The sequence below is a fragment of the Eumetopias jubatus genome, unplaced genomic scaffold (assembly GCF_037043125.1).
Source record: "Eumetopias jubatus isolate StellerSeaLion01/CBP00866 unplaced genomic scaffold, mEumJub1_p1.0 scaffold_1, whole genome shotgun sequence".
NCBI classification, from domain to species: domain Eukaryota; kingdom Metazoa; phylum Chordata; class Mammalia; order Carnivora; family Otariidae; genus Eumetopias; species Eumetopias jubatus.
Genome location: NW_028274807.1, coordinates 46,070,746 through 46,095,349, shown reverse-complemented (window position 1 = coordinate 46,095,349; position 24,604 = coordinate 46,070,746). Strand labels below are relative to the sequence as shown.

General features: G+C 38.2%; 2 protein-coding genes across 3 annotated transcripts in view; one reads left to right on the top strand and one right to left on the bottom strand.

Moving 5' to 3' along the window:
* The window catches only part of DCBLD2 (discoidin, CUB and LCCL domain containing 2), a 90,990-nt gene that overhangs the window by 58,156 nt on the left and 8,230 nt on the right, over positions 1-24,604 (top strand). Inside the window, exons 4-13 of the mRNA XM_028119153.2 lie at positions 7,053-7,104; positions 9,558-9,630; positions 9,948-10,081; positions 11,909-11,949; positions 12,783-12,998; positions 13,985-14,109; positions 18,742-18,892; positions 19,664-19,750; positions 19,899-20,024; positions 23,002-23,095. Coding sequence (XP_027974954.2) covers positions 7,053-7,104; positions 9,558-9,630; positions 9,948-10,081; positions 11,909-11,949; positions 12,783-12,998; positions 13,985-14,109; positions 18,742-18,892; positions 19,664-19,750; positions 19,899-20,024; positions 23,002-23,095 — 1,099 coding nt within the window. The remainder of the gene's footprint in view (positions 1-7,052; positions 7,105-9,557; positions 9,631-9,947; positions 10,082-11,908; positions 11,950-12,782; positions 12,999-13,984; positions 14,110-18,741; positions 18,893-19,663; positions 19,751-19,898; positions 20,025-23,001; positions 23,096-24,604) is intronic.
* The window catches only part of ST3GAL6 (ST3 beta-galactoside alpha-2,3-sialyltransferase 6), an 89,186-nt gene continuing 87,209 nt past the window's right edge, over positions 22,628-24,604 (bottom strand). Inside the window, exon 13 of one of the 2 annotated variants that reach the window (XR_015768433.1) lies at positions 22,628-24,214. The gene's annotated coding sequence lies outside the window, so the exon portion shown is untranslated. The remainder of the gene's footprint in view (positions 24,215-24,604) is intronic. The other variant, XR_003611678.2, reaches the window with a different exon arrangement.

Here is a 24,604-nt window from a genome sequence, read left to right as displayed (position 1 = left end):
AATAGGTTTTTGGTGTCAATTTGTAGAAGAAAGGTGCTGACCAATGAAGTGTTAACAATTTTGCAGAAAAAGAGCACTTAAAAACAATCTGTTAAAGAGAGTGTTAACCCAAAGAGGTGATTCAGTTTGTGGTTTAGAATTTATTGCAAGTGACAGGTAACCTGAAGGGCTTTAACAATTTTAGTGTTTTGTATGTGTTTCATTTTTTAGTGAGTTTTAAGAATGCTGTGAGGGGACGGAGTTTGCATTTGTGTAGTGTTTTATGTTATCCAGTGACCTGTTGTTTCACTGCTGCTCTTACTAATGTATTCATTAGTGCCCTAGATACTGTGTAGGTCACAGAAGAATATTAATGTTTTATAATCTTTTAATATTCTTAATATCTTATATTTTATATAAAATCTTAGATTTTAATGTCTTATACTGACTTTTAATATTCTTGTATTTGTTTTTTAATGTAATATACAGGAACTTAGGTATGAAGAGGGTTTGATTCATCACATGTACCTTATAGCCTGACTACATTGTTAGGCAACTGAGTCATGCCTGCATCATCCATAGGAAAGCATTGACTATTTTCATCTGAGATCCTACTGTAGACTCAACTTCCATAGATGGCATTGTAATATTTCTAAGAGAAACTTAAGATTTAATCTCTACTCTCAGTATGTAAAAGAGAAGATATAAAATGCCTCTTATGGTGTCTGTCACTGAGTAAATGTTACTTAACTCTGAATCACAATAAGTTATGTTCTATTACATATGTAAATTTCCTTCACTAAATGGCAGATGGTACAAATTAATACCAGGTTCCTATTATGAAAACAAGGAATTATGCCCAAGGTCACATGGTAATATCGGCTGGAGCAACAAGATGAATCTTGTCCTGCATCCGGTAGCACTTGAACAAAGTAGCTGTCACACATTTTCAGTGCAAGGTTGCTGACAAAGTGTGAATTAGGAAGGCATGACTTCATATTCCTTCAGGCTCTGGGAAATTTGTTAAAGAATATTAGAGTAAATAAAAAAGAATATGCATCATCTTCATTTATTTTCTTCTTGGGTTAAATAAATATAGTAACTTACTGTACTTCATGCTTTCTCGAATTAGAATAAATATAGGCACTCAGGCTTCCTCCTTTAGAAGTAAATGGCTTCAACTGGATAAAAATTATATCCAGCAGCTAATATAGTCAGTGCCAACATTGCTGAGAGTTTTTTTAATTCATTCAGTAACACAAAACAGAGTATCGGGGGAAAATCAAAATCTATTTCAAAATTCTGTAGTGTCAGAAATAGCCAGTGCTATCAATCAAAAATATTTCTGAGATAGTAACCAATATGCTATTTTTTAATTGATTTGTGAACTTACAAAATATTTATCATACTTCTGTGATGTTATGGGTTAACATTAGATGTCATATTTAAATAAATATTTCATGGGGCAATTATAAAGTTTCCCAGCCTATGCAGTTATTATGTATTAGAAAAATGTTTACTTGTACTTAAATTAAAAAAAAAAAAACTTGTGCATAGGATACCAATTATGGCTGATAGTAATATTACTAAGTTGGGAGCTATCTTAGAATATCTGATGTTGGTGTTTTCATTAAGAAAACTTTGAAGTCTTTCATTCTGTTGTTGACTATTGGTTTGCCTTTGTTTTTGTATTTTCTCATATTCTTTGTCACATTATTCTGCCTTCACAACCCCACCTGAGGCCTGCCTCATCTAGAAAGTTTTGTAGGGTTAGGGAAGGCAGCAGATATTAGGGAGGCTCTTAGAGAAATTATAATTACACTCATTTTGGGTTAGACTGTACTGCTAAGATTCGTGTAGAATCTACACTATAGATGCCAATTCTCCTTCGTGCTGATGCACAAGGAAAAGAATAGAACGCCAGTCAGTTTCGGCAGAACCCCTTGAGGGCATTCTGCATCCTACTGCTGCAACTCTCTATGGCCCAGAGCACCCCAATGAAGTATACCATATGTTTAGTGTTCCGTGTAGTAATATATATGTTATAAATACTCTTTTTTTATGTATAATATTTGATTAAAAATTTTTTTTAAATCCCATACAGACGCTCTTAGTTGAGAAGGGAGTAAAGTATATACTGCCTTGCACTTTGAACATATCACTGATTTTCTGGCATTACAGGACATCTTACAGTGGGTCCAGCGTGACAATTGACTTGACTATGAGTACCTTATCATTACTTATTATTTTATAATCACTGCCTAAGCACTTTACATAAAATAAGTCATCTTTTAATTTGCTCTGGCCAGAAAGCTTAGTGTTGTCTTTGGGTCTCTCCAACTTTATATTCGTTAGCCACTTCTCAGGGTCTATATGTACATATATCAGCTTCTGACCACATCTCAACACCTCCGCTACTGCCACTCCCATTCACGTCACCATCTACTCCTACCTCAGTTATGGCAAGAGATTTTTTTGCTGACCTTTCTTTCTGTCCTTTCTCCCCTTCAACGTACTCTCAACCCAGTGGTGAGTATGATCCTATTAAAATGAAGCTCTCATCTCACTTTGTTCAATGTCCTTACCTCCAGGATCCTATAGGAGATGGCTTCTCATTCCTTGTCTGACTTCTTCTCTTAATTGTCTTTCCCTTGTTTCCTGTGGCAGCAAACATGCTAAGTGTGCTCCCTCTGCCTATTCTGTGTTATCCTCACACATACCTCACTCCCACACCTATTTTAGAGTTTTATTTACCTGCCACCTTCTCAGTAAGGTCTGTCCTGACCATGTTACTTAAAATCTCAACCCCTTAACTTTTCCTACCTGTCTTTCCTTATTTTTTCTAACGTATTTATCACCTGCTAACACTATGTCTGTTTCTTATTCATACTGTTTTCTCTTATCCCTCACATAAGGTACACTTCCTGTATGCAGAGATTTTTGTCTGAGTGTTCTTTGCTTTATCTCTAGTACCTAGAACAACACCTGGTCATAATACATACTTACTAAGTATTTGTTGAGTGAATGTACAAATGAATAAACAAGTGAACAGCCATTCCCAGCCCTTTTTCTAGGCTTTATTTTTCCCTCAATGCACATGTGCTCTCTATAAAGGAAGAGTGTTACTACTTTTATGATAGCTTCTTTTTCTTCATTTTTAAAGTTTTTAATTACAGTTTTATTATACCATACATTTCACCTACTCAAAATACACAGTTCATTGATTTTCAGTATGTTTGCAGTTGTGCAGTCATCACCATAGTCAATTTTAGAACATTTTTATCACCCCAAAAGAAGCTCCGTAGTCACTAGTGGTCATTCCCCATTCCCCACCCCTTAAATCTCTCCCTCTCCATTCCTAGGTAACCACTACTCTACTTTATTCTCTATAGATTTACCTATTTTGGTTATTACATATAAATGGAGTCATACAATGTGTGGTCTTTCGTGGCTGGCTTCTTTTTACTTAGCATGTTTTCAGAGGTCATGTTGGGGCATGTATGAGTACTTCATTCTTTTTTGTGGCTGAGTAATATTCCATTGTATGCATATACCACACTGATCCATTCATTAGTTGATAAACATTTGTGTACAGGTGTTTGTATCGATACATATTTTCATTTTTCTTGGGTATATTCTAGTAGTGGAATTACTAGGTCATATGGTATCTCTGTGTTTACCCTTTTTTAAATTATTTAAAGATTTTAATTTATTTGAGAGAGTAGAGCGAGAGACAGAGAAAGCATGAGCAGGAGTGAGGGGCAGAGGAAGAGAGAGAAGCAGACTCTCTGCTGAGCACGGAGTCCAACACGGGGCTCGATCCCAGGACCCTGAGATCGTGACTTAAGCCGAAGGCAGACACTTTGACTGAGCCACCCGGCCATCCTTACCCTTTTTTAAGAAACTACTAAACTGTTTTCTAAAGCAGCTACACCATTTAAAAATCCCTCAAGAAGTGCAGGTGGGTTCCAATTTCTTTTCTCCACGTCCCTTTGATTCCGGACATCCCAGTGGGTATAACGTATTATCTCATTGTGACTTCGATTTGCATTTCCCTGATACTTAGTCATGTTGAGAAACTTTTCATGTGCTTATTGGCCGTTTGTATATCTCCTTTGGAGTAGTCTGTTCAGATCCTTTGCTCATTCTTAAGTTGGCTTGGCTTTTTAAAATCAAGTTGGAATACTTCTTTATTGGGTACTAGATCCTTATCAGATTATATGACTTGCAAATATTTTCTCCCATTGTGCGGATTATCTTTCTCTTTCATGATAGCATTCTTTGAAGCACAGAAGTTTTTAATTTTGATGAAATTCAATTTATGTATTTTTATGTGGCTACTTGTGTTTTTTTTGGTATCATAGCTAAGAAAACATTGCTTAATCCAAGGTCAAGATTTATACCTACAGTTTCTTCTAAGAGTGTTATAATTTTGGCTCTTAAATTTAGATCCGCTTTAATTTTTCTATGGGATCAGAGGTCGGGGTCCAGTTTTATTCTTTTGCATGTGGATATCCTCTTGTCTCAGCACCATTTGTTAAGAAGACTTATTCTTCCTCCCCACTGAATTGTTTTGGCAACCGTATCAGAATCAGTTGGCTTTAAATTTAGAATTTATTTCTGGACTCTCACTGCTGTTCCATTCGTTTTAACTTCTTATACATTGCTATCAGAAGGCTCTGAGGCAGATGGTTTCTTTTGAGCTGTATTCATCCTGCCTAAGCTGTGTTATTAGCTGGGAGCCTTGTAGTAATAATGGTTTTCTGGAAGGCTGTTTACTTGGGAAAAGCTTTCAGGAAAGACACATTTTAAAGCATCTTAATTGCAGGCTGGAGGTTTTCTTTGCCTCTGTGGAGTTACAAAGCTCAGTATTTGTAATCATGATTTTCTGTCTTTAGTCTTCTTGGCTTTCCTCATAGCTGTCCATTTTGAATTCCTATTTTCCTCCTAGGGACCTCTCTTGAGCCCCCATGGAATTTGAAAGCAATGGTCAAGTGAGTTGCATACATTTGTGTGGACTTAGAATAAAACCCTGTCCTGCTCAAGTGTATCTGTAGTTGACCAGCATTCCGGCGTGTGGCCTGAAAATAATGGGGCCAGCTGGCAGTCGTCTTGTGGTTTTGAGGCCACGTTGGACCACACAGGTACCTTTGCATCCCAGGCTATTAGGTTGCCAGGATAACCGAGGTATAGGTAATTCAGTGTGTCTGCTTTTCTCAGTCATTCAGCCAGGTAGTCATAAACCCCTCTCCAGGCACGTATTCTCTTAAACTCCTAAAACATAGATTTAATCATCATTCAAGGGCCTATGGTGTATTAATCCATTAATCATGTAATTGCTCTCAAAATATCACTTTCCTGTTGGTCTAACAGTTGTGCTCTAGTTCTTCCAAGATACATTTCATTTGGGTGACAATCATGTAATTTCTTCAGAATTATAGAATAATCCATTATTTGTGCATGCTGTGGTGGCCATTAATTTAATGAATATTTGCAGGGCGCCTGGGTGACTCAGTCAGTTAAACATCTGCCTTCAGCTCAGGTCATGATCCTGGGATCGAGTCCTGCATTGGGCTCCTTGCTCAGCAGGGAGCCTGCTTCTCCTTCCACCTGCCGTTCCACCTGCTTGTGCTCTCTCTCTCTCTCTCTGACCAAAAGGAAAATAAAATTTAACAACTGTTTGCATGCCATCAGTGTGCTAGGATCCTGTGGGGTATTATCTCCTCAGTGTATTGTCACCCTCAGCACACTTGTTCGGCCAGGAATTTATATGTGAAAGCACTTACCTTTGGGATTGCCTTATTAGGGCCTTCTAGGTTACCTCCATACAATGATTGTACTTAGCCAAACATGCCAGCAGTCACAAACTGTTATTCATCCATTTATTCAATAAATGTTGAATGAAAGCCTCCTGTTATGCCAAATGCTGTGACTGCTGCTGACCAAACAAAGGTGAAGACTGACAGCCTTCTCTGTCCATAGACCAGACATCATAAAATGATGTTGCTTAGAATTCTACGACTGCATTAGTGGATTTTTCTTACATATAACACATGGTACTTTGAGAACACATAATAGTCACCTACTCATTAAAACAACCAAAAAAATCTTAGGTGCCTACTATGTGCTAAAGGTGTTTGACTTGTGAAGATGAGGAACAGCTTCTGTGAGGAAGCGACAGTTAAGCCAGCAAGGCTAAGGGACAGTAGAAAATCATTCCATTATCGAGAGGGCAGCATATGCCAGAGGGACCAAAGAAGGCTATTATGGCAGGAAACCAGCACAGGTACAAAACCAGACTTAGACAGGACCAGGCCGTCACTTTTACCCAGCCTATAAACTGAGTCTTAATGAAACAGGTTAGCTCTTATTCAAATTTGATTTCTAGATAGAAATGTTAAATTTTAAAGTACCTTCTTATTTAGATCATTGTTTCTTCAACTTTACTGTGCTTAAGAATTACCTAAAGGACTTGTTAAAGCAGATTTTTGGGTCTCCACTCCCAGAGATTCTATAAGTCTGCATGGTGTTCAACAATTTGAATTTCTATTAAGTTTGCAGAAGTTACTGGTGCTGCTGGTCCTGGCCTTCCCATTTTTACTTAGAAATATATTCCTAGATTTTCAGTATCCTTTCAGTTCCTTGGAGTAACAAAATTAATTCATCTGTCTTGTCATTGTTTTCCTTGTGTATAACTAGTAAAGGATCATTTTTTAGTTATATAATTATTTTTCTTTTTTCAGGAGCTGTATTTTATGGAAGTTATTTTAAGTCTATACATTTATACTTACCTGTGTACCTTATGTATGTGTGTATATATGTATATACGTACACACAGGACTCTATGAGGTGATGTGGTAACAAACCGTATTGGAGAGGCATAGCCCCAGAAATCAAGATACTTAAAAAGAAATTGTGACTAACAAAAACTTGTAAAAAGTTACTAGTCCTACCTTGACAGCTGTTGAGATTTAAAATTTAGAACAGTATCATTTGGGATTTGGAAAGAGTTGGTGTTTCAGTAAGAGTAAACCTATGTATTATTGAATCCGTTTTTTATTTTGTTTTTCTAGATCTGATTACTTGTTTAGACACTGCATCCAGTTTTTTGGAACCTGAATTCAGGTATGACCATATTTGTGACTTTTTCCCCCCTTAAATGTTACTCTTCACTACTCCATCATTATTCTTATACACTTAGGTATAATGTACATTAATATATGTGTCATAGGTGTGACAGATAATCATTGTTCTAAGACGTCAATAAATTAGAGCTTATTTAAAGCCATTGAGTTACCATATTTAAATTTTGCTTTAATTGTAGCATTTGGATCTTCTCTATAACAAAAGTATAATTTCAATATACTTTAAAAGTAGAACTAGTTGCTTTTCAAAATCTGGCAAAACTGCTAATGAAGTTAGAGGAGCTAATTTTTTTTTTCCTCAAAAAAGGGAAGAGAACGATTTAGGCTATGACAGAATTCTTCAGTGTTCTTGCCCAGGCAGCATTTCTACTACTGTTTCCCTGCTTTATGTCCTTGTCTCTTGTCTGGACTGGGATTCCCTTCTATTTGATTTTCCATTTCTAACCTTTGTTGGCTTTTATTCTGCCACTCACATTGCTGCCAAGTTTCGTTCTAAAATAAACGCCTGATCATTCCCCTACTTAAGAATCTTCAGGAGCTCCTTATTATTAAGACAAAATGCCATCCAGGTTTCTTAGCCTGGGTTTCAGGATCCTTCCCAGGTAGTCCTTGGACTATTTTTCCAGTCTCATGTACTCATGGATTCTTTTTTTTTTTTTTTTAAGATTTATTTATTTGAGAAAGAGAGAGAGAGTGAGCGCAAGGGGTGGGGGGAGGGTCAGAGGGAGAAGCAGACTCCCCACTGAGCAGGGAGCCCGATGCGGGACTCCATCCTGGGACTTGCAGATCATGACCTGAGCCGAAGGCAGTCGCTTAACCAACTGAGCCACCCAGGTGCTCCTGTACTTATGGATTCTTGACACTGCTCTGAGCTCTCAGAACTTTTACCCAGAATTGCTTAACTCCTCTCTGCTTGGCAGCTTTATTCTCATCTTCTAAGACTGGTCTCACTAACCTCCCCCCAACTTGCTACCACTCCCCAAAGAGCAACCTTTATTTTGTCTTCATGGATAGTTCTCTGTGGGATGGCTGTGCTCCTCAGCACTTACAGAGGATCCCAGTGAACAGAGGTGATTCTGGCATCAGTGTCTGGCATACAGCCCTGCCACCAGGTCTTGGAGCCTCTGCTTCAGCTCCAGCATCCCCACCCACAGGCAAGCTGCTGTTTCCTCTTGCCTGGACTGCTGCACCGCCAGCCCACTGAGGTCTCAGCTTCTCCTCAGGGTTCCTTCCAGTCTCTTCTCAGGAGCCAGAATAATCTTTTTCAGAAATATGTGTATAAGCCTTAAAATCCTTTATTGACTTCCCATTTTTACTTAGAAATATATTCCAGACTCTTCACCCTAGCCCACAAGGCTTCTCCACAATCTGACTCCTGCCCACCTCTCCAACCATCTCTCAAACTAATGTTACCTTTTAATTTTACAGTATCACTGTACTCTGCCTGTACTGGTCATCCCAGTTGAAGACACACACAGGCCACCTCACCTCATGGACGCACTGTTCCTGTCCATTAGGGTGCATTTCCCTCCCTTCACTGAGGTTTTGCTTCCTCAGAGCCCCATTTCCTGATTTTGGCAGTGCAGAGCCCTGTGCAAGAGCATCGACTCTGGAGCCCATATGCCACTTACCAGTTACGGGACCTGGGCACACTGTTTCTCAGTTCCCTCATCTGTAAAATGAAGATAATCCTAATACCTACCGTTAGGGTTCTTGTGTGGGTTCCTGAGGTACTCAGAAGGACGCCTGGCACATAGTAAATTTGCTGAATGTTAGTGTTACTTTTTATTAAGCTTGCTTCCTCCAGGTTATTTCATGGAGTGCCTTTTCTTCATAGCAAAATCATAATCTGATTAATGACTCATTTAAGTATTAGTTTAATATCTTCCCCCTGACCTCTGGAGTGTAAACCCAGGGAAGACTGGGCCGTATTTATTTGGTTGATGTTTGTAAACCCAATACCTAGCACAGCCCAGCACTCAACAGACAACATACTAGATATTCGGATAAATGTGTCGAGTGGGTGGGTGGATGAGTGAGTGAATAAATGAATGCCAAACATTTTTAAGTCACATTTGATCAGTAGTGGGTTGGTGAAATAAATTGTGGTTTATCCACAAAATAGAATAGCAGGTAGCTGTTAAATATGAATAGGTCTTATAGTAAAAATATGTCTGCCATTCATTATGAGGTAAAATAAAGCAGTATGTAGAATATGACACAATTATTTTAAATATGTGGATGAAAGATGTTTTATATGGATGGATGGAATAAAGTGTGAAAGGGCTTTTTAGAAGTAGTGCTTCTCAGGGTAGTGAGGTTGTAGTATTTGAATGAACTGAAAAATGAATATGTGATTTTTGTTGTTGTTGTTCTTTTCCCCCAGTAAGTACAGAACTATTTTATACCCTTTAACTTGTTTTTATTTCACAGTAAGTACTGCCCAGCTGGTTGTCTGCTTCCTTTTGCTGAGATATCTGGAACAATCCCTCATGGATATAGAGATGTAAGTCTAAGCAGCATAGACTTATGTTCAAGTTGTGATAGAACTTTATTTTTTTTTAGCTCCAGAATATGTTGATGTACCTGGTGTATATCTTTAATCTTGATTTATTTTCTAGGAATTATTTCTTTTTATTATGGATGTGATGTTTTAGTCTTTTTCTTGTGCTACAAGTCTGTACTGTGTTACCACATCGGTAATCCTGTGTTTATTGAGAAAACTGCCCCAGTCAACTCATTTCTTGAGGAAGCCTAAGTGTCTTGTTTATAAATTATCAAAAGAAAATTAAATACTAATCTTTTGTTTTTCCTTTCCTCAAGTCCTCGCCCTTGTGCATGGCTGGTGTGCACGCAGGAGTAGTGTCAAACATTTTGGGTGGCCAAATCAGTGTTGTAATTAGTAAAGGTATCCCGTACTACGAGAGTTCTTTGGCTAACAACGTCACGTCTGTGGTGTAAGTATATACGTTATTGGTCATATAAGGAAGGGCGTGGGGCAGGGGTGGGATAGCAGCTAGTTAGACCTCAGCAACATCACTGTTAACGGTGTTCATGAAATAACATTGGTGTGATGAGTCCTCCCATTTTTGTGTGCTCTTTGTCCACGTGTACTGAGGAGGACAGGCAGGGTCGCACTGGGAGTCATTTAGGAGGATGATTTGTTCTTTTCTGCATGTTGAAAATGTCTAGAGTAAAGGTCTAAAAGTCTGTGGCCAAATTTTTACTTCATTTTAAAGATTAGAAGGCATAACTACTCTGTTTCTTACAGCCAGTGTGACCTAGGATGGATTGAGGATAACTGAAATACTCTTGAATATAAATTAAATTTTGACATAAACCAGGGACGCCTGGGTGGCTCAGTCAGTTAAGTGGCTGCCTTCGGCCCGGGTCATGATCCCAGGGTCCTGGGATCGAGTCCCTCATCGGGCTCCTTGCTCGGTGGGGAGCCTGCTTCTCCGTCTCTCTCCCTCTGCTTGTGCTCTCTCTGTCAAGTAAATAAAATCTTTAAAAAAAAAATTTTTTTTGACGTAAATCAGAGGTAGTCGTATTATGAATCCTCCTCTCCTCCAAAGAGAATATTTGAAGAGTGTATTTTTATAGTCACTACAGTGATCTGTTTTATGAAACATAGACTAGGCATCAAAAGCAGGAAAAGTTGAAACATTAAATAAAAATGTAAACCTTGGAATCTGTTTTAGTAAATCTTGCCTGTCAGATGGGCTCAGTCCTGTAGACAATACTAAACCTAACTGAAACCAGCCTCTCTTCAGAGGTTCTAGGCCATTTTTCATTCAGAAGATGAGAGCATGATCCATATCCACGACTGTGATAAAACAGGAGTCACCAAACTTTTCCTGTAAAGGACCAGCTAGCAAATATATTAGGCTTTACGGGCCACACGTCCCTGTCACTTATTCTCTCTTGGTTTACATAAGACTCTTTAAACGTGTAGAAACCATTCTGCGCTCACTGGCCATACGAAACAGGCCGTGCATGAGTGAGCTATCATTTGCCCATCCCTGGTATAGAGTTAGCAACCTTTCCTTCTCTTGGTTTCTTCTAGATGATTTTATGCAGACCTTATCGTTCCTTTCCCCTCTTCTGCCTTTAGAAATAATTTTGTCAGTTCTTTCTTTCATACTTTAAGGGAAAAATAAGGACAGGTTGCATCCACTTGTGATAATGCTTTGAATGTTGTGCTGCAGCGGGAACAGACACTGATGATTTTATCCCCCCAGGTTCTTTAGAGTCCCTGGTAAACTGGTCATGTGTCCCATGGCTCCATTCTCCCCAACTGCATTTACTTGCCTGTTACTTTGAAATCCAGATGCAGTGCTGCATTGTAACGCTGAAACTTGTTCTTAGCTGTTTATATCTTATAACAGATGTAGTCTCTCCTGTCTGTAGCCGGCTTTTTTTCTCTTTACCTTAGCCTCATTCTCTGGGAATTACAGTGTATTTGCAACAAAGGAAATGAGAGTTTGAGGAATGAAAGATAATAAGTACATATTAAAGATTACGTGGGCATACTTGCACATTTCATGTATGAAACAGGCACTAGATACTTGTAGAGAAAATTGTTTCTGCTGATTTCAGCAGTTGTTCTGCTTTGAAATGAGACTTTTTTTGGCTAAGAGCAGCATCAGTTGTCAAATTTGTGGCCATAGAATATCCTTAGTTCTTTATATGGTAAAACAAAAACAAAAGAAAAAGTTTTACTAAGACAAATGTGGGGAGGTCAATATATGAATGTCACCAAGCACAACTTTTCTGTTTTTCAGGGGACACTTATCTACAAGTCTTTTTACATTTAAGACAAGTGGTAAGCCTCTCGTGGACTTTATAACTTATTATAATTTGTGTAATAGTTAATATTTTATAAACTATCATGCAATATGCCAATTGCTGTTTGTTTTTTTTTTTTTTGCACCTTCCCATATGTCACAATAATATAATGGGTGGAATAAACTGGAGGTTTTATATTAATAGGGAAATGATCATGTAAGCAAGGAAAGTTACTTAGGAAAGTTGATTTTTTAATATGTCTGAAGAAGTAATTAATTCAACAGAAAATACTTATTGAGTGCCTTTGATTTGTCGGGCATAGTCCTGGTGCTAGTGAAACAAAAGTGAGCAGAAGTTAAACAAAATCCTCCTTTCTTGGAGTTTAAATACTGGTATTGAGAGATTGACAGTAAACAGATAAATAAATTACTACATATAATATACTCTTTATAATATTATAGAAGATGTAGAAAAATAAGGAAAGAGGATAGGCAATGCAGGAGGGACTGGTCTGGAGTTTTAAGTGGGGTCACGGTAGGCCTTGTGGAGAATGTGACATCTGAGCAAACACCTAATGGCAATAGGGAGTGAGTCATTCACTGGTCTAGAGATAGTGTCCCAGGGAAAGGATAATGTATTGCCATTAAATTGATGGTTATTGCTTGTGAGTAAATATGTATGTACATTGCCTGATGAAACACAAAAACATGGACCCAAGAAACATTTGCCTACTTTTGAAATTCCTCTATTACAGTGTATTATTAGCATAGTGTATGTTAATTGAATGTACAATAGAAAGTTTCCATTGAGCGAATAATACAGATTGTGAATTTTTATCTGGAAACCAAATTACTGTCTTTTTTCTTTCAGGTTGTTATGGAACACTGGGGATGGAATCTGGCGTGATTGCCGATCCTCAGATAACGGCATCATCCGTGCTGGAGTGGACTGACCACACAGGCCAAGAGAACAGCTGGAAACCCGAAAAGGCCAGGCTGAAGAGACCTGGGCCTCCTTGGGCTGCTTTTGCCACTGATGAATATCAGTGGTTACAAATAGATCTGAATAAAGAAAAGAAGATAACAGGTTAAGAGACATATTTTTCTAGAATGATTTATAGTTCTGATTTTGTTTGGAAACCTGATGACATCTAAGATTTTCATAGAAAATTAGGTCACCGCAGATTTAATTGTATGGTTTTAAGTTCTCTTTACTGGTGTTAAATATTCCTGAAGGTGGCTTTATAAAACATGGCCGAGGAAAAAACTTGGTATTTGATTTTTATTAGCTTTTCTTTTTCATTGTAATAAGATTCTTTAAAGGTAGTGTTTCAATTAAGTGATCTTGACACTTGAAATAATCATCTCTTAGTCATTAAAAGAAATTTATATTCAAGGAGTTCATTTTAAGTGCTATAAATAATATTCTTCAGGTGCTGAATACAAGTTTATTTGGAGCAGTTTATCAAATGGTCAGAATAATTTATTAGAATTAGGTTAGGTAATTTTGTTAAAGATTTATTTTGATATGGTACTGGAAAAAATAATTGTTTTAATCCATTCATTCCCAGGGAGTCATTGTTACTTGGTAGGTGAGATATATTTTATAGTGATATGAACACAAGCTGTCAAAGTAGAATAGTCCTTTCCTCATGTGCACCCATAATTCTTGGCACCTTTTTTTTTTTTTAAAGATTTTATTTTTTGAGAGAGAACGAACAGTGGGGGAGGGACAGAGGGGGAGAGAGAGAGAGAGAGAGAGAGAGAAGCAGACTCCCCGCTGAGCAAGGAGCCCAATGTGGGACTCGATAACAGGACCCTGGGATCATGACCTGAGCCAAAGGCAGACACTTAACCAACTGAGCCACCCAGGCGCCCTAATTCTTGCATCTTTACAAGGGAACAAAACCAAGGATTTAGTTGCTGTTATAATGAAACCTTGCACTTAGAGATGGTAATGTGCTTTTGGCAAAAATGTTTTAACAGTGTACTTTAGGTGTTTGTGCTTCAATACTGAACAGACTTTAAGGATCAGACCATGTGCACTAATGAAGGCAACTTTCCATTCCCCAGGCATTGTAACCACTGGCTCCACCATGGTGGAACACAATTACTATGTGTCAGCTTACAAAATTCTGTACAGTGATGATGGACAGAGATGGACTGTCTACAGAGAACCTGGTGTGGAGCAGGATAAGGTAAAATGATTGCCAGGATATTTTAAAAAATGGGCCTTTGCCAAGAATCACGGAAGCTCTCCTGTGTAATGTTCAAGTTAGCTATCATTTGGTCTTTGTGCTCTTCTGGTTATTTTAGGCTGTGTTGGTTATTAGCCTTACTCTTCTAACTATAGTTAGGAAATTCTCAGTGGTTCTAGGTCCCTTTTGATGATTGTTAACATTTTTAACTCAATTGTTTAGGTACTTTATTAAAAAATTCTAAAAAGGAGGGGTACCTTGCTGGCTCAGCCGGTACAGCATGGGACTCTTGATCATGAGTAATGATCAGGGTCATGAGTTCAAACCCCACGTTGAGTGTAGAGCCTACATGAGTGAATGAATGAATGAATGACTAATTTTCAGTAAGTGGTGATAACTTACTAAAAAAAAAAAAGAAATTCTAAAAAGGAACTTGTAATTTCTTGTCTTAAGTTTTTCTTGTTAATCCACAGAATGATGGAGAGCCTAATTTGTTCCCAGATTTCTTCTATGTAGACAAGGGGGACAAAAGACAAAAGCTAAAGGCAAAAGTGCATTAAAGTGTTGGATATAGACTTGAAAGGTCATTTCAGGATCACCTTACCACATTTTGTCTTAGAAAACTTCTGTTTTTTCATACCTGAAGAATTTCCTTAACTTCCGTGTTACTTATCAAATTGTTTTAGTTAGGAGACAGTGATAATGCAGGAATGCTCTAGCGCAGATGATAAGGGGCGGGGAGTAGGGAGAAGTGGCTATCCTCTAGATATCACTTTCACCCAGGCTCCTGGCCCATGATCCACCACAAGACCTTGTACCTGGGGGGAGTCCTTGTCCCTGAGGAAGGTAGATTTCTTCTTATCTAGAATTGAAATTATAAGCACAAATTTTTTTAATGAAACTTCCCTGAGTTTTGTTTCAATTATATGATACTATCTGTTCTCTATCATATATACGATTTGCTAATATATCTTCAATTACCACTTTTCTTATCTCTCTATTCAGAAAACTCCAGGGGCTCCTTATAATCTGTCATATGGATCTAAACTCTTCCGTTGTTATTCAAGGCCTTCTTCCCTCTCTTCTGCCTGATATCACATGACCTTCATCTGTGGTGAGGCTCTACCCATTGAAGTAAATAACAGTATTTATACCTATCTTCCTTCTGCTGAATAACCCCAAACTTGGCTGCTTTTTACTCTGGGCACATCCATACTTATTTATAGAATATTTATTATACTTGTGGAATATAGTTAATTTTTTATAAAATTATAAGAATTATTCATGTTTATATCATAAAAACATCTAGCACCATTGAATTATGTTTCTGAAAAAGACTTTCTCTTTTGCTTCATTTTTTGAAAGGTAGTTTCATAAGGTATAGAATTCTAGGTTGATGTTTTTCCCTCCACACTTTAAATATGCTGTTCCACTGTTTTCTGGTTTGCATTTTTCCAGTAAGAATTCTATCTTTCATACCTTTGTTCCTCAATATGTAATGTGTCTTTTTATTCCTTAGCTGTTGTTAAGATTTTCTTTTTATCATCTGTTTTAAGCAATTTGATTATGATGTGCTTTTGTGTAGTTGTCTTCATGTTTCTTCTGCTTGGGTTTCTTTGAGCTTCTTGGATCTGTTGGTTATAATTTGCTTCAAATTTGGAAAATTGTGGGGCATGTTTTCTCAAATTTGTTGCCTTCCTAATTCTAATTACATGAATATTATGACTCTTAAAGATGTCTCACAGTTTACTGATACCCTGTTCATTTTTTTTTTTTTAATCTCTCTCCATGTTCTAGTTTGGAAAATTTTATTGTTTTGCCTTCAAGTTCACTAATTGGTTCTGTAACATCTAATCTATTAATCCCATCCAGTGTACTTTTACTTCTAGATTTTCAGTTTTGGGCTTTTAAAATTTTTTCCAAGTTTCTACTGAGCATGCTTACGCTTTTTTCTGCCCCTAAAACATATGGAATATATAGTACCTCTTTTGATGCCCTTATCTGCTGATTCTGTCTACTTATGTGTGACATGTGGGTCTTTTCATGTTGATGGATATTATGGGTCATATTTTACATACCTGGTAATTTTTTATTGGTTGCCAAACATTATGAACTTTTACATTGTTTGGTGCTAGATTTTCTATTATTATTTATCTAATTTTGAGCTTTATTCTGGGATATGGGTACTTGGAATAATTGGAATTATTTGATCTTTTTAAGGTCTGCATTTTAGCTTTGTTAGGCAGGACCTGAGTAGCTTTTAGTCCTAATTTTTTTTCTACCGTTAGTACTGTTCCAGGTACTCACCCCAAAGTCTCATGTATTATGAGTTTTCTCCACGATATCTGTTAGTAATGTGAACTGTTCCCAACCTTGCCTAGCTCTGAGAATTGTTCTGCTGCCTTCCAGCAGTTCTTTTCCCATCCACAGATCGTTTCTTTACATGCAACTGAAGATTTAAGGGGAAACCCCCCTACAGACCTGAGAAGTCTCTTCTCTATCTGCGCAGCTCTCTTCTCTCCTACACTCTGTTTCACAAATTCTAGCCATCTTGGCCTCTCCATCTCCGAGCTCTGTGTCCTCTCTCTGCACAGCTCTCTTCTCTCCTACACTCTGTCTCACAGATTCTATCCATCTTGGCCTCTCCATCTCCAAGCTCTGTGTCCTCATTTCAGTGAGACCACCAAGGCTCTCCCCGGACAATATTGGGGCAATGGAAAGGCTCACCTCATGTGTTTCTCTTCTCTCAGGGATTAAAGCCCTATGCTGCCTACTGTCCAGTGTTGGAAAACCCTTGTTTCATATATTATCTGATTTTTCAGATGTGTAAGGCAAAGAGTAAACTTAGTCCCTATTAGTCTGTCCTGGATAGAAGTGGAAGTCCTTACACAGAATACCAGTCTCTTGCCTCACATTAGCCCATCTGCTCCCTCATCTGCCTCCAACTCAAGAGTAATTGGTGTATTCATTTTCACACCCTTTCTAAGTATGCACACATGCATAAGCACATAGACTGAGACAGCTTTTGGGTTTGTTTTTAGAAGATAGGAATGAACATACAACTTGCTTCATAATATATTGCTTTTTAATAGTGTGCTGTATCTTGTGTGTGGTAATATCCTGTAAAATTTAAGTTCCTTGAGAGTAGGAACTTGGACTTCCATTTCCATCTTTATCCTCATGACTCCTTGCAGACCTCGCTACACACAGGGGCTTATAATAAATGCTCATAGATTATAGCAGATCTTTTTTACTTAGTTTATATAAAATCTTTTTCCTTTAAGGTTTTTTATAAAAATGAAACTGCGGTGTGGAGTAAGACCTCAGGGATAGTTTTCATGTCCTAAAGTGATCATCGTTCCTGTACCACTAATGTAATAGACTGCAAATATTTGCCTTCATTTTATTTCAGAGTAATAGCTGAGGAAATAATGGGAGTTTACTAGTTTGGAAATTATTATAACTTCAAAACAAACCTTGTAGAAAATGAAGGCTATTAACACATCTTAGAAGTTTACAATCTAATGCTTTGTGAATCAGCCAAAAGAAAATAGCTACATTTGGACATGACTTAATGGAAGAGTTAAACATTTACTTGCTCTCACATTAACTGATAAAATACAAACCACTTTGATTTTAGGCAGGTATCTATTTATTAGCAGCCTTTAGAAACTAGCCAGCTGATTTGGCATAAAGGAACAAGGAAGACTTTTCACTTAGTGGAGCCCTAGAGTTAAGTCAGGAGACTCGGACTCAAGTCACTGCTTGGTCATTGACTGCTTATGCAGTCCGTTTACATTCTGGAGCTGCAGTTTTCTGGGTTCTGCCTACTTCATGGGGTTGTCATGGAGAACAGCTGAGTTACTTCTATGAAAATGCTTTGTAAATAAGAGCTCTTGCAGTGTTACATACTATCATTATTTGCTCAAAATGGTTGAGGGGATGAGGTAGTCACTTGTATTTTTATGTATTTTTATCTAAAGACTATTCGTATAATACGTATAACGTATAATGCATCTGTTGCTGTTTACTTAGGATCATTAAAATTAGGCAACAGTGTTTCAGAATCGCTTGTGAAGTTTAGATAGCAGCAGAGAATGAAAGTGGATAATACAGGAACTGTCTTTATGTAGTTTCTCCAGTAGGTGGAAGTATATTGCTGTTATGCATTCCTTAGTGTATGTTCACTTTCTGTCTCTTTTCTGAGAGAAAAAGTATGAGAAGTATACAGTAAAGCATTTCCTCTAAGACCTTGTATTTTCAATTATGCTTTACTTTGAAAATTAATATTTTTAAATAGCTGGTAGTGCCGCAGGACTAGAATTACTCATTTATTACAAGAATTACACTGTCTCACTGCAGCTGAAACATTCTTCTCAAATTGCCAAATTAGCATTTTTGGTATGTTTCAATCATTTTAAAATCATTTTTGTACTCAGTACTCTTAGTTTTTGATAAGAATGCGCAGCTTAATAGTCCAAATTATGATTTATTTTCTGAGAAATTAATTCTTACTGTCATACTTTACAGATCTCATTTAAGGCCCAAAGCAAAAACCAAAAATACGTTTCAGTGGAACAGTTTAGCCCTGACCTCTGTTGACATAAAGTACCAATTTTTTGTTTTTTAAAGATATTTCAAGGAAACAAAGATTATCACCAGGATGTGCGTAATAACTTTTTGCCACCAATTATTGCACGTTTTATTAGAGTGAATCCTACACAATGGCAGCAGAAAATTGCCATGAAAATGGAACTGCTTGGATGTCAGTTTATTCCTAAAGGTAAAGCAATAGTATGTTATTTAATTTAAAATGGCTTTGCTATTCTCAGAGAAAATAAGTAGTGATAATATGAGTGTTCGGCTTTTAACTACAATATCTTCTTAAAGAGGATTTTTAAAAGAAATAGTTATCCTATTAAAAAGCCAGTTACCAGAATGTTTTCCAAGGTTACAAGTGGAAGAAGAGAGCATCGTCGATGAGATAATGAAATGAGATTGCTTTTCAGATCTAGTCTCAATCTTAATTTTTAATCAGGTCCCATGAAGCATAATATTGTACCATCAATACCGATGATTATAACGGTAACCTTAGTCCAAGTGCCTTTTCCTTTGAAAAAATTAAAAGTGGAAGTAACTTCCCTCAGTATTCTAGAATATTTTAATACCTTATTTACTGTTGTATCTCTAGAACCTACCACAATGCCCCCACGTAGTGGGCCCTCCACAAACAGTTATTAAATGATTGAATGAGTAGTATGTCAAGCTGTGATGATACTTCTGTAGCTTTAGAGTTTAACGTCATCCACCTCCTCCGTGTTCTCCTACGAAAATTATTTTAAAAACAATTGAATTTTATAAAAAGTGAGAAATCCCAGTAAGTTTGTATGTTTAATGTGTAGTATATTTATCCTTCTGGCATATTGCTGTCCAAGATTTAAAATTACTGGGCAGAAATAAGTCCTCTAGGATATGTTGAAGATATTTAAATTACTGTTTTTAGCTATGACTCTTATAAGCAAAATGTATAAACTTTTCTAAACCATTTTTCAAGGTCGTCCACCAAAACTTACTCAACCTCCACCTCCTCGGAACAGCAATGACCTCAAAAACACTACAGCCCCTCCAAAAATAGCCAAAGGTATGCTTCCTTTAAGTGTGAGAATTTGGTATTCCCTGGATTTGTGGTATAATTTTCCATAAATGTATTAAAAGCATTATAAAATAACTTTGTTTTAATCAAGTTGATGTAGATAAAAGAATAAAGAGTTTTTAAAACTTTTTCCAAGGTCGAGCCCCAAAATTTACTCAACCACTACAACCTCGCAGTAACAATGAGTTTCCTGCACAGACGGAGCAAACAACAGCCACTCCTGATATCAAAAATACTACCGTGACTCCAAGTGTCACCAAAGGTATGCAAATCCAGAAATTAACACCTGTTACATAGTAGCATTTTATATTGTTTGTAACTTAATTTTCAGGAGCATTTCCAGCTTTTAAACCATCAATTTCTTTTCCTCTTAACTGTATTTCTTAAGAACAGAAAAAACTTTTATTCCTCTCCTTGGAAAAGAAACTGATTACATTGCTCTGATTTCTCTTCTCTGGTATCGTTGTAGAATTGTTCTTTAAATATTTAGAGATGGCTGCTGTGTTCTGGGTCTCCTCTTGTGATGTTTTTTTTCCTACCACAGCTAAACACAAGGAGTCTCTATTTCTAGAAATAACTAAAACCATAGCAGGAAACAAACTTTTTCCCCCCCCTCTGGTTATATATTAATTTGTTGGATAGGGAATTTTGGTGGCAAAAAGGGAAGAAGGGGGAAAAAACCAGTTTGGTTGAAAACTGACACTTTTTTAAAAATACTGTGAGTTAATATATTCATTAAAAAACTTTGGTCTCTATTTTGAAAATGTTTATATCGTAATTTTTTCATATTATAAATATAAATGTAGTAGAATTTACTTTCAAATTTTATTACCGATAAATAAGGTATTAACACATACAAAACATAATACTTTGATTTTACTAGTTGTTGAAAAACAAAATTCCAGTTGAATTCGGAAGAAACCATCAGTGTCGTAGAGGAATTAATTTCAGTGTTGGCAGATAAAGCATTTTCAGGACAGTGCAGAGAAGAGAAGGCAATTCATTCCGAGTAACTTGTGCCACACGGGACTTTATTCATTCTCATTTTCTGAAAATTTGCCTGATTCACATAACTCCAACTTTCCACGTGTCACTTTTTTTCCCATCTTCTAAGGTATTTTCTAGACAGACCACTTTCTTTCTCATGCTGCTAGAAAAGCTAAAGAGAAGCAAGACTTCCTAGAGACAAGAGATCTCAGTGTCCCACAGAACTTCTTACCATTTTGCAGATGATGTCTGTTTGGGCAGAATCCCAGACCACATGTCTGGATGGAAGAACAGTCATTTGAAAGTATTGCTCCTTAAAGTCTGATTATAGAATCTTAAAATCTCAAGACTAAAACTGTCCTTAAAGCATTTTCTTCCAGAGCTAGCATTCCTGTAAGCTTCAGAAGAATAACAAAGAATGTACAGGTCTTTTCAGTTAAAGACCTCTTCTCTCCTTTTCTCTGGGATGGTGGTGTATAGACTTTTTATTCTTTTTTTGAACCTAAGCAGATTTTTTGAAACCTCTGATTAAATCGAACCGTATCTACCTGACCTGATTATTCTCTCTCCAATTTCACAAATTTTAGGGATAAAGCACATTTACCCCTCTGACTTCTTAGTGCTTTCTAGCCCTGAGTCATGATCTCCGTTTTATGCACTTCTCCTTTTCCATTTTTACATCCAGGCTGAGAGCGATGCTAGAGAAAATCATATCATGGTCAGATTTGTGCCACTGTAGCTTCCTGAATCCTCTCCAGATGGGGCCCTCAGCACCAGCCGGGGGTCTTTCTGTTTCTCTGGTTAGCTCTTCTGTCTCTTCTCAGCAGTCACTTCTCCATGTTTTTCAAACCCTTGACTCAGAGATTATTTACTCACTCTGAGTTACCACTTCAACTTTTCAAAGAAAGTAAAAGCAAGTAGAAGGAAACTCCCTGTTTGTGGAGCCTGTAAACTCACCTGTACCCTCTGTCCACTGCGTGGAAGGAGGGAGTTCCTTGTACTGTCCAAGGCTGATCCACCTGTGCCCTTGTTGCCATCCATCCACCTTCTCAGAGGCCTCAGGTTATTGATTATCCTCTCCCTCTCCTGCATCGGCAGCCTCTTTCTCTCTCTCTCTTGGATACAATCATAAGGGTACCTAAGATGTTGTGGGTCAGGCCCCACAGTGTCTGGTGCTTAGCCCCCAGGAGGGATCAGCGGTGGCTGTGTCTGTCCTCATTGCTAAGATGGGGCGGGGGGCGGTGGGTGGCAAACTAGGGAAGAAGCTGATGTCTCAAGCGACCTTAGGCAGACCATTTGCTGTATCTGGGCCTGGGCTTCCTTATCTGTGGAGGGAGATAAGAGAATTAAATGATCTCCTAATTCCTGCAGGCTCAAGCATTGTCCTTTTCTGCCCTGTTGATACAATTGGCTTTTTCATACTTAACACTGTGTTGTTATCTTCCCATATCTATAAATATTTCCCCCATCCCCCTAATATACACATTTCCAATTGCTGGATAATATTTTACTATGAAAAAGATACTATGTATTTATTCCCTTTCATTTTTGGGCATTTGGATTATTTCCAGTTTTTCACTCTTGAAGATACAGAAACCTCTTTAAAAATGCAGCTGTGAATGCTATCTTAATTTTTTTCTAAGAATAAATTCTAGACATGGAATTGCCAAGTAATCAATTTTTATACATATTGCCCCAAAATGATAAAGGATCCATTTAAAGTCCCATAAAAATAACTGTTTCTTGATATCCTTTCTAACAATTATTCTTTTAAATACTTGCCAATTCGATGAGCAGAAATAGCATCTTATTCTTGTTTTAACTTCTCTTTCTGTGATTACTAGTGAAGCTAACATGTTGAATACTCACTTATGTTTTCTAATCATATTGCTCGTTCATCTCTGCTGATTTTTCTATTGATTGGTTTTGATGTATAAACTCTAATATAGAGATGATGGTAACCCTTTATCACATATTCAGAAATATATTTTCCAAGTTTTTCATTGGTCTTTCAGTTTGTCTTGGTGATTTAAAAAGCAACTATGAAAAGTTTTAAGTGTATACAGAGCTGAAGCAAGTAGTGTGACAGACTTCCACGTTATCTGTGAAGGCTGCTGCCATTGACTCACACACGCCCATTCTCGTTCCATGAACAATGTGTGTGGCAGTTTTTGAGATAGAAAAGCTTTGAAGGATGATGTGGGTAACCTTCCCCCTTTATCTTCATGACTCTGCCCTTGGTGTGTTTTCAGATGTGGCCTTGGCTGCGGTCCTAGTCCCGGTGCTCGTCATGGTGCTCACCACCCTCATCCTCGTAGTAGTGTGCACTTGGCATTGGAGAAGCAGGTGAGTCCCTAACCAGCTCACCTGCTTGTCCTAGAAGGGGTGTTTCCAAGTGTGAAATAAAAACTAAATATACAAGGTGAACTACCATTCACCTTTTTGAGAAGGGGAGAGTTAAGGTAGTTCTTAAAGTCAAAATACATTGGTTTCTCCTTTCCATAAAAAATTTGTTCAGTAGCGTAGTCAGTTACAGAGTGCCTTTATTGTATCAAAATCTGCTTTACATCGTCTGACACGTAATAGGTACTTAGTAATATTTCCTGAAAGAACGAGACACAACTCCTATCTCCCAGGTGTTTGGCAGGGTTGATTGACAAGACGTGGAACTGTAATATGGCTGGAGGAGTTCTTTTTGAAGTGCTGGGGAGCACAGATGTGAGAACCATGAGAGTTATCTGAAACCTTTTCTGCAGGAAAGAGTAATCCTCAAGTTTGTTTCGCCTTAACGAGAACGTTGGATTTGCCTGAATGGAGGAAGGTAGAGAACAGCCCAGACTCTGTGCTTGAGCGAAGGCACAGAGACATGGAGTGCAGGCAGGGCAGTGAGTGCTCATGCATGGGCGGGGTACGGGAGAGGGCTGAGGAAGAACCGTGCAGGCGCAGCCTGGGCCTGGGTCCGGGAGGCCTTCAGGGCCAGAGGGATTCAGGTTTCATTTGGTAGATGGGGGTCTCCCTGAGGGGGGTGAGGCAAACGGGTGAGTTTATGAGATGAGGCACAACTGGCTGTCTGCAAAGGAAGGAGGAGGGGTCCCGGATGATCGGAAGTTTCTGGCTTGTGCACTTAGACCAGGAGAGACGTCCTGAGTGGAGATGATGGAGCAGGAGGGACAGGTTTGGTGGACGAGAGCGTGACTTCATTCGTTCCCTCAGCTGTTTGAGCTCCTGCCTTGTGCTGAGTACTGAGCATGTGCTGGGATTCCAGTGTGAGCCCCAGAGTTCACAGACTGGGAAAGGATACAGTCCAGAAGATGGGCAGCGATGGTACCACCATAACACTGTGTGCCACCAGAAGAAGCTGAAGAAGCAGCTGGATCCTGGATTCATGGCTGTAGGAAGGCCGTGTAGACAGAGACCCAGCAAGTTACTCTGAGGGCAGGGAAAGTCCAGGGTGCTCTCGGGGAACTGGGTAGAAGCAATAGGAACAGTGAGGACAGCAGCAACAGCTCGTTTTTATACAAAATGAAAGCTGATTTTAGGCATTAGTGTAAGTTCTTCACATGGTTCAATTCATTTAATCCTCAAAACAACCTACAAAGCAGGTACTGTTTTACAGAGAAAGAAGAGACAGCGCATACATGACTTATATGAGGTCACCCAATCCACACGCAGCAGAGCGGAGTGGTCAGTCGGGCAGTCGAGTCTCATCCACTACAGTCAAAGCCCAGAGGGCGAGGATGGGGAGGCGGGAGGCAAGTCCTGAAATCCGTTTTGGCTCGTGCTTAAAGGACCCTATGGATGTTCAGATTCTCAGGACACAGATGGAAATCAATGGATTTGCATAGTTTGTATTTG